We start from the raw sequence: 17,162 nt of genomic DNA, 5'->3' as shown, positions 1-17,162 counted from the left end.
AAGTAGTTTAGTCAGTCCTTATGTCACTTCAAGTATTGAAACTTGTATCCAGGCTGATGGTCGCTGTTCTTGCTACTGTAGTTTACATGTTTTGGTTTACGTGTAATGAGACATTTGGCCCTTACTCGCTTGTATTTTCAACTTATTTGAAAATAAAAGCCAATGCCGTTATCGATTAGTTTTTGAATTAAACCGTCAAGTTGTGCCTAAACTACTTTGATTAATAAGTGGACGTTGTGCTTAAAATTCAATGCATTCAAACATATACCAACTAGTAAAGAGTTAGTGAACTTGCGACACTACATCCAAAGTAAATTGTACGCGGATAGTAACCAAAATTGGTGCAACCAGTAGTTGGTGGTGAGCATAGTGGTATCGAGATCTCCCTTTTTAGGGCTTTGGCGATAGAGTCGTGGGGATATGAAGGGATGTGATGGTCAAGATGCCAACAACAACTATGGCTTCTTGGTGGTGGTGGTGGCAGGTGGTGCGATGGTGCTTGTGTCGCAAGTTCGGTGTTGATGTGGTGCAACGGCAATGTCACAGGTCTACTACTTTGATTAATTTGGCTCGGTAGTTGCCCAATCTTGTTATCGTCATTGGATCCATTAACATGTTAGTCTCTCTTTTCTCTTTTTGAGTAAGAATGTTTAGTGTTAACTTATTGATGTCTATCGTTGATTGTAACCCCCTCACTGATTGTGTGATTGCAACATACGAGAGGGTAAATGCCTCTTATGGTTTCTAATATATCACGATTTGAACAATTTTGTACCTAAAAAAAAATTATTTGGTGATAGGACTTTCAATATAATCAAATGTCTGTATTGCCTTAGAAATGACAATTGGGGACATAGATCTGTCTTTATTTTTAACCGCGCTAACATTTGAAACAAAAAAACAAGTGGGTAAGGACAAAGTGTTTTTGTTTCCTTTTGATTTCATATCCTCTCCAGTCTCCATTGCATAATTTTTTATGATTCGAAACTAATTTAGTTTAACATGAAGTAATGGTGGATCCATGAAAAAGAATTCCAGGGCCAGAAAGCCCAATTCTACTAACACCTTGTTCACAGCCTCAACAACACGTGTCAGAAGATGACCTGAAGTACATGTAATTCCTATAAAACCCTAAATGTAAGAATCTCTCTTCCAAGGGCAAAGAGAGAGAGAGAAGAGAAACCCTTTCTTCTCCAACTCTTCCATACCCAAATCTATCTTCTCCAATCACTCTCTCTCTCTCTCTCTCAAATACAATCGAATCCGGAAAACACAATAATACAAAAAAGACGGCATTTATTTCTGGATCTCTTCTGCTTCTCGGTAAGTCCCTCTCCCTTCATATATGATTTCGTAATTTTTGATTTTTGATTTTTGATTTTTTAATTTTATTCTGGGTTTAGGGTATCTTAGTTGTTTTGTGCTAAATTTGTTGTGTTATTTTGGGCCTTCTTGAATTTTTTTTGTTCTGGAATTGTCACGACCCAGTTCTTCATTCTTTTTTTTTTTTTTTTTTTTTGCTGCTGTTTTTCAGAAAGTAGGGTCTCTTGAGTAGGAGGAGATAACCCAAAAGCTTAATTCAGAGATATTTGTAGTTCTGGTTTCCTGGCATTTGGCAACACAGTCAACTGTGCTATTTTTTTTTTAACTTTCTAGGGTTTGCAGATTTCCTTTTGGGAATGACATTTTGATCAAATCACTTTATCTTTGTTATGAGTTTTGCTCTTTCGGCACCCTATGATTCTAGTAGCATTTTGTCATCCCTATTTCAATTTTTATCTGTTGATTTAACCGTCAGTTATCCTTGTACCAAAGATTTTACCTAGGAGTTAGGCATGGTATCCGTAGTCATCTCCGGATTAATGACCAACATTGTTTTCTTTGAGCTTATGCTTATTGATTTATGTTGCTGGGTTCAGTTATTGACTTGATATTTGTTTCGTCTTCTGTGTCCTTGCATACCTGGTAAAACCACGAGTTCAGTTCTTGTAGTTTAAGCCTGTTTCGCGTGATTAGCGAGGGGCCAGTTTGAAAAAATACCACTAAGTTTCAACTCTTTTCGTATTTGCTCTTTTCAATTATAATTGTATTACTACCAGTCTACAAACCAAATCGATAATGATGCTTTGTTCAAAATTAAGCCATGAAGGTGTTTTCCCAAAATGTCTTTATTATTTCTTTCTTCAAAGATGCGAGTATTAATGTGTGCTTGATGTGTTTGTGGGTTGGACTGATATGACTGCCAACACTGTAACACAACAGGTCTGTATTGGGTATGTACTGTGTGCTTAATGTGTTGGCATGTTAATCCATCAGACATGAGACTCTGTTTGGTCTATGTATGTGTCTGTGTACATGATAAACAGTAGTCATGAGAAATTTGTTAATTAAAAGTGTCACAGCTGAAAATATACGTTTTCCTTGGTTTAAGTTTTTAGAAAACCTAGAAATGTAATATCAGAGTTGTAAGGATCTTGTAGTGGTTAGAATTTCTTATTAGCTAATTACCTTCTATATGTAATCATGGTAACTGGAATTTTATATTGGCCAATCATCTTCTATTTGTATTCACTTTACCTTGGGACTAATAGCAACCAATCTATTTGGTGAACTATGTTCATTTTCTTATCCTTTGTCCTTTTGCATAGTTAGGATTCTTATATTGTAAAGCTAGGGATTGATGTAGTGTATTGCATTTCTTGGCTGGGGTAGTGAATACTGTTTGTTAACTTAAAGTAGATTTGACTGTCTACTCTCTCCCTGCACCTTTTGAGTTTAATGTCTCTATTTGTCTTTTATTTGGGTCCATAAAGAATCATTTCTTATGATCTGCAGAGAGGATATCCGAGACACCAATCCTAAGAATATATTTCCTTGATTCATTTGTCAATGGCGGATTCGGAAAATGCCCTTCCACCTTCTAAGAAACGGGCTGCTGGAAGGGAACTCTCTCGTGATAACCCAGGCCTTGATGATGAGGAGGATAGTTCTGAACTAGAGACTGGAACTTTCAAGAGGGCCAGTGAAGAAGTGCTAGCAACAAGAAAGATTGTTAAGGTTCGTCGCCCTCCGACAAGTTCAGGTCCTTCTTCCAACCCTTTTGCTGGGATACGCTTGGTTCCTCCATCTGAAGCTAGTGCAGACCCTTCTCAAGCTGCCACTGATGTACGACCTGCCAGTGAAGCAAAAGTTTCAGATGATGCTAATCAGCAGTCAGATAGCAAGCCTGAATCTGCTGCAGATAAGGAGAGTGATGTGAAGGAGGAAGACAAAATTCCCAGTGAGGCAACAGAGCCTGGGGTAGCACATGACCAGACTGAGGCTGAATCTGCTGAAGATAAGGAGAACATCGTGAAGGAGAACAGCAATATTTCCAGTGAACCAGCTGTTGGAGAAGATGAGACTAAAAATGATGGTGAGGCTGAAAACGAGGTAAAGACTGTAACTGATGGTGAGACTGGAAATGTTGAGAAGAAGAGTGAAAATGAAGAGAATAGAGAGAAGAAAGATGAAACTGTCGACCCATGTAATGAAGGTGCCACTTTGAACTCATTTCAGCAGCTTTCGAGTAGCCAAAATGCCTTCACAAATCTTTCTGGAACTGGGTTTTCCACTTCCACCTTTTCTTTTGGGCTTATTTCCAAGGGTGGTTCTTCATTGAGTACTGGCACTGGTTCACTTTTTGGGTCAAAAAATGATCTGCCTTCTGGTCTTGGTCTATCTAATAATGGAAGTTCTTCACTCTTTGCCACAGCAGGGCCTTCAATTGTGTCTAGGAGTGACACCCCTTCAATGCAAGAGGTTGCAGTTGAGACTGGAGAAGAAAATGAGAAAGCAGTTTTCACTGCTGATGCGGTGCTGTTTGAATTTATTGATGGAGGCTGGAAAGAGCGTGGAAAGGGAGATCTGAAGGTAAATGTTTCTGAATCTGGGGCTGACAAAGCCAGACTAGTTATGAGAGCCAAGGGAATTAGGAAGGTAATTTTGAATGCAAGTCTTTACCCAGACATGAAGCTTGCAAATATGGAGAAGAAAGGCGTAACGTTTGCCTGCATGAATAGTATCGATGAAAAGAAGGATGGGTTATCCACATTTGCGTTGAAGTTCAAGGATGGGTCCATAGTTGAGGAATTTCGCTCTGCTGTTACAGAACACAAAGGCAAGACAGCTACCGCTATGAAGACTCCTGAAAACTCCCCCAAATGATTGAAAAGTGGCACATGCCAATGCTCAGTGAGTTATATTTCCCGGTCTCGAGTTTGATTTTAAAGTCGTTAAGAAAACAGAGTTCAAGTTATTTAGAGTCTGGCAATTCCAAAGCCCTTTTGTAGCAGAGCTATAGAGTCATGTCCATTTTGTTGTAGTTTAATTTCAGTCTAGTCTTTGAAAGATGGTGTCAACTTTATTCCGGATATATCTAGGTCCAGACTATTTTAAGCTCTTAGGATGCTGAATGCTGGACAAAGTTTCATAGTTGGTCCCTTATCTGCAATATATATTGAACTGTCGTGTCAGATATTGAAAGTTTCGTGTTTGAACTGCTCATCAATATTAGCTGCGTTGCCTCTCGAGAATTATGCCAATTTGGATTGAGTTTCTTGTGGGGGCAGTTTAATAAAATGAAATGAGAGTCCATAATTTGCATTTCTACTCTTTCTTCATAAAATGTAATCTTTCGTTTGTGCACATTATTTTGAACTTGGACTGTTATCTCTACTTGTCTGTGTTTATGTGGAAGTTCGTTTCTTTTGGTCTTGGAAATCCAAAGGTTGATGACTGAAACGCTGTCATTGCTACTAGTTGTGGTTTGATGGCTTTCGTCTTTGATAAACAGTCCTTGGTCATTCTGCTGTGTCACAAGCACTGCAGTGATTAAATGGGTTGGTAGAGTCAAACCTGCATCGGCTGCCATTTTAGTTGGACTACCAGATGACCGATCTTGTTCAGTTAAGACTAATTGGACGTTTACTTACTTGGAATGGAAAATAATCATGAATCGGAGACAAGTGGAATGGGAGAAGAAATGAATCGGTATTGATTTCGGAGGAATGATTCCTAAATCCATCTCCCCAATTCGTAATCGAATTCTTGAGTATTCCGGAATCGATTCCTGATAAATAGGTGGGACCTACACCAATTCCGATTCCTTCATATGTTAGTAAACACAAGAATTCTTTTACTTGAAATCATTCCGATTCATTTATGTGTTAGTAAACACGAGGGTGTTTTTACTCCGTAATCATTCCATTCCATTCCAAGTAAGTAAACGTGCTCTAAATTTGCAACTTCTCTAAGGGCTTTGTTGAAAGCACCCCAAACACAATCCGATTCCAGCAGTTTAAAGGACCAAAAATAGATGGAATTTTGGTGAATGTGAACACATCGGTATCTGTAAGGGAGATTTTCAAAGGTTAGGTCGATCATGTCATGCCTAGGCATTCTTTTGGCTTTCCAAGGCTGTTGCCCTAGTTATGCACGATGAAATGAGAGAGGATATTGTTTTGGTTAAGATGTGTTGAGGAGCGTGTAGGAGTAGGATTTTGGTAGACTCGCAGTTAATAATTTTGAAAAAGAAAACAGCGGCTTTATCTTTCTTTAATTTAGCCTATTCCGCAAATTTGAAATAGGACTTTACAAACATGCTATTTTATGAACCATCATCAGAAAATAAATTATTTCCAGTCGTGTATAATATAATAATAGCATTAATAATGGCGAATTGATGCAGTAAATGCAAGTTTATATACAAAAAAAAATGAGTATAATTTAAGAGCTGATTTTGACTCTTAACAGTCTCTAAATGAAAAGGAAATACATCCAGAATCCATGAGGTTTTAGATGATCGATCGAGATAACAACAATCACACAGGAGAGCAAAAAGGTTTATGGAAGAAGCAGCCATCCATACAATTATTTTATGTACCATCATCAGAAAATAAACTATTTCTAGTCGTGTATAATAATAGCATTAATAATGGCAAATTGCGAATTATTTCTGCAAAGCTGCAACGCACCTTGATTTCCAGGTGGTTGGATATATCTATTGGTGTAATGCCTTTCACTTATTTAGGCGTTCCCATTTTCTCTGGCTGTCCTAAGCGACTTCACTTTCAAGGGCTTGCTGATAAAGTTAAAAGTCGTTTCTCCCAATGACGTGGAACCTCTCTTTCTATGGCTGGATGTTTAACTCTGGTAAATTCAGTGATTAATAGCATGTTTTCTCATAGTTTCTTCATTTATGCTTGGCCTAAAACAGTGTTATTAGACTTGCGGAGATGGGTGAGAAATTTTATCTGGTCAAGTAATGTGCTTACTGGTGGGTTTTCTACTGTTGCTTGGAACAAGTGTTGTGCTCCCAAGAATGAGGGTGGGTTGGGCCTAAAAAATTTTCCAGTTCTTAATCAATCTTTCCTTTTTAAAAAGTTCTGGGATCTTCTAACATCCTCTTCTTTAGCTGCGAATTTTTTTCGCCATCGGTATCTTGACAAGTTTGGGCAACCGTGCAATTATTATAAGCGTTCCTCTATTTGGCCTGGGCTTCGTCCTTTATTTATTGATATCGGGAATGGTTCTCAATGGGTTGTCGGCTCCGGTTCTAAAATTGATTTTTGGCATTATGATTGGTTAGGCTCTCCCATTGTTGAGAGGTTAAGTATTCCGCCTGCAGTAGCTAAGACACTTCAGTCTACGTTATCTTCATTCATTCATAATGGTAGTTGGGTATGTCCAGTGGAGTTACAGGCTATGTGTGCACCTATTTGGAAGGATGTTGCTGAGGTTACCCTCCCACGCAAGGCTGGTTTGGAAGACAGGTTGGTTTGGAAAGCGGCAAATGATGGGAACTTAACAGTTGCTTTAGCTTATGATTTAAAGCACACTCATTTTTCTAATGTTTCTTGGGCTCGGTTTGTTTGGCATTCAAGTTTTTGCCCTAGAAACTCTTTCATCTTATGGAAATTTTTGCATGGACGTTTGCTTACTGATGATATCTTACAACGTCGGGGTTTCCATCTATCATCGATCTGTTCTCTTTGTTGTCTTGGTAATGAGACCTCGCATCATCTCTTTTTTGATTGCTCATTTGCTGCTTCTATTTAGGGGAGTGTATTGGACTTGTTTCAGGTGACTACTCCTTTCGCTGATATTTATTCTTTTTTTTCTTATCCAATTCACCATGGTTTTGGTTCCCAATTGAGTATTTTATGGTGGGGTATGATTGGAGCTGGTTTTTATGCTATTTGGCATGCGAGAAACGCTGTTCGTTTTCAGGATTCCATGTTGTCGGTCAGGTCATTACACCATTCCATTCGGCTTTAACTATTTGAGATTGACTCCCTCAGTAAGGGAACCATGAAGAATTCAGTTGTTGAGCTTTGCATTCTGCATCGGATAGGTATTCTTGGAAGACCCCCTAAAGCTCCAAAAATTATAGAGGTTATGTGGCATACTCCTTCTATTTTACAAGTTAAGGTTAATACTGATGGTGCAGCTAGAGGCACTCCCGGTCCAGCAGGTTTCGGTGGCATTTTTCGTGATCATTTAGGGCGTGTGCTTGGTTGTTTTGCGGGGGCTCTTGGGGTGGCCTATGCTTTGGAGGCTGAGCTTCAGGCAGTGATTGATGCTATTCATATTGCATCTAAGAAAGGTTGGCACTCCCTATGGATTGAAAGTGACTCGGCTTTGGTAATTCATTTTTTGTCTTCTCTTCAGAGTGATGTACTATGGCGATACTCTACCAATTGGTTCAACTGTCGGTTTATGCTTGCCTCTATGTCGGTGAAAGTTTCTCATATCTATCGCGAAGGCAATTAAGTAGCGGATTCTTTAGTTAATTTTGGGATGAATCAGGTTGGTGTTCATTGGTGGGACTCTTGTCCTCCTTGTGCACTTGTGGCATATTCTCGAGATTTGGCAGGCCTTCCTAATTTCTGGTTTGCATAGTAGATGTTGGTTGCTTCTCTTGGGTTGTTCTTTTGGGGGCCCTTATTAGTCCTCAGCTTTTTCTCTTCTTTACAGATATGACGATTTGCTATCCTTAATGTTGGAATTTTCAATCCAGTTGTAATGTTTCTTGGTTTTGGGAGAGGTTTTGGTTTATGTCCCCCTCCTTCCATCTTGTATTTTGTTTTTTTTTTTTCAATAAAATAAAATAGAGGGATGGGGGGTGGGTTCCCAGGTGCAGTGGTCCCTTCTCTATTATGGGGAGGGTAGGCGCTTTGCGCAATGAACGCTAACGAAGGGCTAATATCGCATAATCCTCTATTTTAAAAAAAAAAATTTGATGCAGTAAATGCAAGTTTATATACAAAAAAAAGAGAGTATAATTTAAGAGCTGATTTTGACTCTTAACGGTCTCTAAATGAAAAGGAAATACATCCAGAATCCATGAGGTTTTAGATGATCGATCGAGATAACAACAATCACACAAGAGCGCAAAAAGGTTTATGGAAGAAGCAGTCGTCCATACAATTCATCATACACCAAAAATGTATTCCCAATCTATCACACTCTGAAAATCACTTTTTTGTACAGCACTCTTCTTTACCAATATGGGGTTGACCTGGACGTAAGTTGATAGGAATCTTGTTGAGCTGTGAAGGAGATGACGGAGAGACTAAGAAGGGACTTTTCTTCTAAAATGATCATGATCGAAGTTATGATGAATATTAGTATTGTCTTCGCCCGCAGGCTAATGAGGCTATCCAGCCTTTCCTCCCATCATTTCCTTATTCCATATCTTGGTCATTGGTCGACCTTGAACAATTATGTGCCTACAACCTTTCTGCCATCTCATTTAGGTTTAGTATATTGATTTCTTGGATCTACAATCTCTGTTCTTTGTAAGCGGAGGCCAAAGGATTTTTTTTTTCTTTTTAACTTTTTATATGTTAAAATCAACATCCACTATACCATCTTAAATTTACAGGTTACAGAAGAAGTTCTACATTTGGTGAAAGTCCACGACCATGTAAAATCAGTCATATAAAGCCTGAAAGACTAAATTATTGCAAATTTTTATGGGTGAAACTCGGCAAAACGAGACAAATTTAAATTAAAAAGTACACCTAGTTATGAGACATATAAAAGCCTTACCCTCTTACAAAAAATTGATAGAATAAAAGACAATGGATTTAAAGGAAATATGTGGTGTTTAAGGAAAACTGAATTGGGAGAGAATTGAGTCGCACTTTCATTGATAATAGGGATCTCTTTATATAGAGGATTACAAGCATAGAGATAGAGTTGTACATGGAAACATAACCGTACATTGATTGGATATCTCCTAAGATTCTCCGAGAATATCTCTAATATAAACCCTATTTCAACTAGAGCACGTAACCTCAAGTTTGGGCCAGACACATATTCTGGATTTACTTGAACCCTCCCCCTTGTGTCGCCCAAACATGGTGCTCCTCTCGTTGCCTCATTAAAAAGCTTGTCGAGTAACAAAAACCATGTGGGACACTCGGTCGAAGGGGAAAAAGAGCACAACACACCCTTCACGTTTCGAGACTATACATGTAGGCATCTCTTCCTGATGTCTGCATCTCCCCTTGATGACAACGGTCATGGGAGTTCTGATAACTTCCGCAAAAGATGCTACCATCATGTTTCTCGAAAGTGGAATTTAGGCAATGACTTAGTGAGCAAGTCTGCCACACTGTCCTCAGATCGAACCTAGTTCACTTTGATCTTGAGGAGAGTCTGTTGTTGCTGATTATGCTTGGTGTTGTCGCTTTTGATGTAGCCTTTGCTTCTTTATTCAAAACAAGCAGCATTATCTTAAATGCTCGTAGGCTCATCTGTGGTAGACTTCAAACCACAATTGTTTGAACATGCATAATTATGGATCCAATCCATATACATTCACGAACCACTTTGTGAAGAGCAATAATCTCTATATTGTTAGAAGATATAGTGACTAGGACCTATTTATGTAGACCTCCAAGATATCACGGTCTTTACCCATGGTAAACACTGAACCATTTTGGGAATAACCTTTGTGTGGGTAAGAGAGATACCCAACATCAGCAAAACCTTCCAATTAAAATACATGTCATTTTGGGATGGGGATAGTGGACACAAGCCAGTGTTGGCGGCGTTCCTAGTGTGTGATGGGTCTAAATCCATCATCTCTCTATAGGGGTAGAACGAGCCCATATCAATCGTACATCTCAAATACCGAAAGATATCTTTTACACTAATCAAATGGTGTCACGTTGGAGCAGGGCTATACCTTAGCTAACAAGTTCACTGCAAATGAGATGTCTGGTCTTGTGCATTGAGCTAAGTACAACAATGTGCCTATTGTACTCAAGTAAGGCACGGCACTTCTGCCTCTAGAACATCTTCGTCATCATCCTTCAGATGAAGAGGATCCTTTTCAGGATCAAGACTACGGACGTTCATGGGGGTGCTTGAAGGTTTGATCTTGTCAAAATGCCTAAGCATCTATTGACATGATGCTCAAGTTCCAAACCGAGACATAATCGTGTTCTCCCATAATCCTTCATCTCAAAATCGGATTTCAAGTGTTCAGCGGTTTCCCCTAACACTTTAAGGGCTTCTAATGAAGATCATGTCCAACATGAACCGTGATGGAATCCGAAACTTGTTATGGAAACACGTGGGCATATCCCTTCCCAATCAAGTAGTCATTTTCGCGAGCGTTTCAACCACTTTGTAAACACGCTGCGTGGTCTTGAGCCACTTGACTTGGGTAAATGAAGTTCATCATGAACATTCGTGTATATTCCGTATCTAGATCCCTATAGAGATACGTAGTGACCAAATTTGTAAGTTGCATGTTCAGTTATTCGGAAACTACCAAACTGACAGGGTAGTGGAGTGCAATGACATCTATTACGAGAGAATATGTCTTATTGTAGTCGATTCCAGGGCGTTTTATGAGAAGCCTTGCGCCATAAGGCGAGATTACCATCTCTTTTATTCACTACGCTTTCTAATGAATACCCATTAGTCAACAGGTTTTATGTTAGGAGGTGTTGGCATCACTAGCTCGAAAACCTTCCTCTTCGTTAGAGAATCCATCTTAACCTGAATCGCATCTTTCCATTTAGGCCAAATCTCTCTACGTTGGCATTCATTCATCAACGGAGTGTAGTTCGATATCATCGGACTCAACAAACTCATGTGCAACGAAGTGCGTAACGACATCATCAATTATGATGGAGTTTCTATCCCAAGTCTCATGTACACTAGTGTAATTTTCATAGAGCTCTATATTCTCAGGAATAGGTTATGACGTTGAGGCGTCCCCCAACGATAACCATAACCCAGAAGATTCTCATGAGAAGGATTTTGAGTGTCGATGATCAAAGGATTAGAGTGTGCCAAAGATCCTTCGAACCTACTGGCCTCCCACGCATCCTAGCTGGGGCCATGGCCTGTAACGCTAAAGTGCCACTCTCTTTGGCGTTGGCTCTATGCCTACCTCCGTGTAGGGTGGCGCTACATCTTCTCGTAGGGACGTCCTTCATTGCAGGCATGTTTGCAGCATATTTGTGTGATCTCGTCACTTTAGTAGGGATCGAGCTGAGACATAGTGGGGACAGACCACGACAATTCCTGTCTTTCCTGCTGAACATCCGTGTTCTTATCTCCCCCTAACGATGGGAAGACTGTCTCATCAAAGTGACAACCCGTAAATCTAGTGGTAAGGAGATCGCCTTACAAGGGCATTAAGTGTCGGACGATTGTTGGAGTCTCAAATCCAACGTAGTTGCCCATTCGTTTGTACGGACCCATCATAGAGCACTGTGGGGCTCAATTGGAACATAAATGGCACACTCAAAGATTACTAAGTACGATACTTGTACCTAGTCACTAGCTGTAATGCAGAGGTAGATTGAGTGGTGGTAGGTCGTAGACGAATTAGCATAGCTGCATGCGATATTGCATTACCCCAAGCAGATATAAGGAGATTGGTATGCATTACCAATGTCCAGACTACCATCGTAAACATTTCTACGAGACCATTTGGGTGTGTTCATGGGAATGTGATGTCTAACATCAGTCCCAATGCAATAACCATAAAAAAGTCTTCGATGTAAACTCGCTAGCATCATCAAGTCCAATTGACGGAATAGGATGATCCGGGAAGTGAGCCCGTTGTCATATGATATTTTCTAGGAGTGTAGCATAAGTAGCATTACAAGTGAACAATGGCAAAACACGTGACCAGCGTGTTTGCATATCAACCAATATAATGAGATATTTAAACGTCCGCAAGTTTGTTGAATCAGTCCATAGAATCCCCATGGATTTTATGTAAGAACATAATGAGTATTTTCATATCCTTTGTATAGGACAGTCTCAGTCCTAATTTCCCTAAGGAACTGGCTTTTTAAAACGAGCGAGAGGCTTTAGAAGCAACCAATGAGAATTTTGGTTGGGCCTAAGCATCTGAAACGCTATTTGAAGCAAGTTGGTGATTGCAGCATCACCTAGGGCACCATCACCATAATGGACGCCATCCATGGCATCATGGATAGGGACTGCGCCAGCCCTAGGCTGGTGGTGGAAGGAGGTGATGCCCTAGGCAGCTGCGTCGGTCACACTTAGTCCAGAAATCAACTTTTGATTCATGCTTCTTTTGGCTCAAAAGAAATGATGTCCATGTGAAGTCTTTAGTAGACGGATCATCATATCATGACTAGGATGATCTATCCTGTCGTGACAAAGCCAATATGTGTCTAAATCCAAGAGATCTTCTCTCATAACTTTATTGGATTAATAGCTCGAATAGTGACATAGAATCCACTAGAGAGACACATAAACTTCTCTAAGATGCGCCTTTATTGACAATCATTAGAGGTATTGCAAAGGAACTCATTTCCGTTCTCTACATCCGTTTTTCGCATGGAATACGTTGGCTATTCATAGGTGAGATTAGCCCTAGGAGTGTAGAGAGTTTCTGTGACAGTGATTAAGGTGCCATTTGGCAAGTGGAGCTTGGGCTATTCCATGTCCTTGAATTAATATTGATGGCCCAGCCATCGTAGTCACAAAAGTCATATGCTTAGAAACAAAATGGAGTCATAATGAAAAGAACTCGAAAATTTATTCATAAGCCAATGGAGTTACATCATTGTCTCTTTGACCAAAGAAAATCTAATCCAAAATGATAGCTAATGCAAAACAATGGTAATCGTCTAACTTCTTTCGGTCATTCCAAAATAAATGTGACCAGGTGAGTAGAGAGATGTCGGTGGAGCAAGGCTCGCTTAAGTACCACCACTACTACAAATTTCCCCAAACCCCACTGATTTGAATTAGTCCCTATTGGGGCAAAGCAGACTGATAGCAGTGGTTAATGTCATTAGCCACTATGCAGCAACTAATGAGATATCAGTCCCCTCTATTGCAGGTGGTAATGGGACATTACACACCAATAACTTAACAGTGACATAACTTAAACCAAGGCAAGGCTGCATCAAAATCAGTGCCAAAGCAACCATTATCAGTGTGTAATGGTGGTTTTGGAATGCCACTGATATCAGTGGCAAAATTATGAAGCTGGATTAAAAAAAAAAAGGTGCCAACTAGCACCTCTACATTAATGTACTGTATACTGCATTTTAAAAAGTACCAAACTACACAAACTAAAAATTTACAGATAAACCCATCAAAATTCAAACATCAAGACTGTTCCTCCCCAAAGCTGCAACCCTTTGATGCTGCAACACTTCCTAATGAATAACCTGCAAGATAAAATTTATAATTAGTTCTTATTCTAACAATTATATAGAAAAGTGATGATACATTAATGCTCATAATATTCATTAAGGTAGCAGAGAAGACAAGCATAAACCAGATGCAGATGTTTATCAACCAGACAAGGATAAACCAGATGCAATATAGATGCACACCAAATGATAAAAGTACATATGTTGTTCAAGTACCTCAAGTAGGAGGCTCGTGGCAGTACATAAATCTTAATCTTATACCACAGAAGTCGTCTCCTGTCAGTAGCAGCTGCAACTGCATTATAAATGAAATGGTCAGAAAAAGAGCAAGTATGTCTAGTTATTTAGAATCAAGCTTTCAGGAATAGAATGAGCTAAAAGGCAAGAGGTCTTATATTATGGCACATAAATGTATATTTTTCCCCAACTCTTTAATCTTGATGATTTAGTATACTTTGTCCGAATCACAAAAATGACAACTTCTTTCTGGTCAGATTGAACATAAAAGGTCATTTCTAATACCAAGACCTACCAAAAGTGCCTGACATAATCTAGTCCATTACTCTACAGGTGTTTGGTGTCAAGTTCAGCAGGAATAAAATATTGTGCGAGCTGTTTTAGCAACTTAACTTATTCTCTAGAAGTCAACTTAAATTGACTAAAATTTTAAACTTTTATTGAAACCCAGATAGTATTTGAACCCATAATTGAATGAAATAAAGTAAACAACAGATTTATAATATATATATATATATATATATATATACCTTCTCATTATAATGAAGACTCTTGGTCTAATTAAGCTTTTGCTTTGTACTCTGCAACAGCAACAGTGGAATGAAAAGGTTAGAAAAGCAGCAAAGATTAATTAGAATAAATTTAATAGATTTAAGCAAGAAGCAAATCTTACATGACTCCTCCATCACAGAACAACCCTGAAAATTAAAGCAGGAAGAACTGGACCAAAAATTTCTTCCTGCACAAAAGAAGGTAGAAGATCATGATTATCTCTCCAAGAACAAATTTCTAGTTATTTGCCCTTCATACTATTACACCAACAAACCAAAATGAATATGGATGTCTCTTGCTATCCTACTAACTGAGGCACTGATAAAGATATTGATATCCATGTTCATAGTTATGACAATATGGAAATGTTCGTGTGACAATGTCAAAGGATACTTTTGAAACCTTTACATAAACAACAGAACTCAATTCTAATATTCATGCAACACTAAATCATTCAACAATGGACGAATTATACATGTAGATTTTACCAAAGGTATACCGGATCAGGATATCAAAGTAGCCAACTACCACAATCCATTTTTGATCAGAAAACAAAATGAAGAAAAAGAAAAATGCAAGAAAACAAAAAGAGAGAATAAATACCTTGTAGCACTCCATGTCAGCCGTGACATTTTTTTTTTTTTGGCTGAAGTCAAAGGTTAAGAGAGGCAAGGTGCCACCTTAACCTTTGAGAATGTATTAAAGAAGAAAGAAAAAATACACAAAGGGAGGGGGAACAATAAAATTTGATAAGATGGTCGGACCAATAAAATTTCCATGCTCATATCCTAGGACCTGTTGTCACCGATGAAATAGTATACAAGTGACCAATTTTTCTCCAAATACAGAGTCAGTAAGAGAAAGAAAACACTATATAACAAAAAGATACCACTATATTTCTCCCATCAAGCAATAGCCTAGCACCACTTTCAAAACCAGATTGGATTAATTTGCATATCCGTTCCTTTGCCTGTTAGTGAATCCGGTAAAAAGTCATAACTTAAATCTCAAGTGACCCTAATTTGGTGATGGATTTGTTATCACTGTTTCAACAATCACATGCTATTTGGCTAATATTTATGTAATGAGGACAAAAAGTATACTTTCTTTTGAAAGAAAAAAAATTAACATTACTATAGTCTCATATAGAATCAAAATTTTATCATGGAATTGGTCTTAAGAGGTAAAAATTGGAACTTTCACGCACTTACTTGCTCGCTAATTACAGGGCCAATGTCAGCATCAGGTTCTGTTCCAGCACTGACTTAGATATTTGCCACATTCCACTAGTTTGTTCTCCCTAGTTAACATTAATAGTTCAAATTGAATGTCAGTCATTCACATTTTTTAAGGGCCATCCATGGAAAGAAAATATAAACCAACAAAATAGTAGAATACTAAGCTGAAAATAGTAAGTTAGGTGAGCTGTAGAGAATTCCTTTACATTGATGTAGAGAGCAAAGAACTGGATCATGTCACAGTCTTCTTTAATAGAAAAGAATTCCTATAATCTAGAGTAATATCCATAGCCTAGAATTTCTTTTATTTTCAAGTTTTTTTTTTTTAATTTCCAGAAACCAATATATAGGTAGCTTTCATACAAGACTCAGTAGAATTGGCTAGTAAAAACCTCTAAAACCCCTACTTTCAGACCAAAAACCCTCTAACATAAGTAGTTATCTTTATACTGCTAATGTTTATCAACTACCAAGCACTTCAATGGTCAACAAGAACCTTCACGTAGTTATGCTTTATAGTAAGTATAATAGCTTTCATCCTTCAAAGAAAAAGGATACACTAATGTAGAAGGCATCAACCTTCGATGAATTTCGACAATCCAGAAAAGTGAAAGGAAAAAAAATAAAGAAAAGAGAAGAACAGAAAGCACAATACCATGACTTGGAACCTCCAACAAAAACAACTGTGCTGAGTGCCATGCACCTTTGTCCTGCAGCACCAAAACCAGCGGCAACTAAACCATTCAAAGTGGCATCAGGACTTGCATCAGGCATCACAATTACATGGTTCTTAGCCCCCATATTTGACTGAAGAAAGTAGTTAATCAGGTACCGTATTAGTTCAGCTTCAACTGTTTGATGCTCAAAGAGCACCAGTTAGCACTTAAGGGAAGCAGTCATATACAAAGCTGACTTACCTGAACGCGTTTCCCTTTAGCTGATGCTCTTGAAAATATGTGCAAGCCAGCCTTTTGAAGTAAAGAATGTAGTGTGAGAGTACAATCATAAACTAGAGTAATATCCATAAACTAGAGTAATATTCATGTTTGGACAATGATGAATAATAAAGAATAATTAATAAATAAAGAATATAAACTCCTAACAAATCCTAGCAATAACTCTTTTGAGCAGCTCACTCTTTCAACTCAAAGATCTTTATACTACACAATTATAGGATTCGGCACAAGGGATATTGCATGTCTATTACCCCCCAGAAAGCAATTCATTATTCCATAGTATAAAGGTAAGCATGTTTGGATATTACAAACCTAAATCCCCGGACCACGGAATAACTCTCCTAATCTGAAGCATATAGCTCAACCTAAAAGCTCCTACCCCCGGAAATTTCAATTAAACTTAGGCAAATCAATGTCAACCAAATTCAATGAATAGACATACAAAACACAAGGGATTCGCGTGGGTTGAG

General features: G+C 38.5%; 1 protein-coding gene and 1 long non-coding RNA gene across 2 annotated transcripts; one reads left to right on the top strand and one right to left on the bottom strand.

Moving 5' to 3' along the window:
* Positions 1-1,150: 1,150 nt before the first annotated feature.
* On the top strand, positions 1,151-4,650 carry LOC112186977 (nuclear pore complex protein NUP50A). Its single transcript, XM_024325560.2, has 2 exons — positions 1,151-1,323; positions 2,836-4,650. The coding sequence occupies exon 2, from the start codon at positions 2,890-2,892 to the stop codon at positions 4,204-4,206; it is 1,317 nt and encodes a 438-aa protein (XP_024181328.1). The 5' UTR covers positions 1,151-1,323; positions 2,836-2,889; the 3' UTR covers positions 4,207-4,650.
* A 10,772-nt stretch (positions 4,651-15,422) lies between these two features.
* LOC112184413 lies at positions 15,423-16,508 on the bottom strand. Its single transcript, XR_002930054.2, has 3 exons — positions 16,392-16,508; positions 15,710-15,798; positions 15,423-15,468 (listed from the first exon to the last, which is right to left on the bottom strand). It is a non-coding gene; the product is annotated as an uncharacterized LOC112184413 (long non-coding RNA).
* Between the last annotated feature and the right edge of the window lie 654 nt (positions 16,509-17,162).

This window comes from Rosa chinensis, chromosome 2, assembly GCF_002994745.2.
Source record: "Rosa chinensis cultivar Old Blush chromosome 2, RchiOBHm-V2, whole genome shotgun sequence".
NCBI lineage: Eukaryota > Viridiplantae > Streptophyta > Magnoliopsida > Rosales > Rosaceae > Rosa > Rosa chinensis.
This window is presented reverse-complemented; position numbering and strand designations above follow the sequence as displayed.

Coding starts and splice junctions, on each gene's coding strand:
- LOC112186977 (XM_024325560.2), top strand. CDS start 2,890: ATGGCGGATTCGGAAAATGCCCTTCCACCTTCTAAGAAACGGGCTGCT.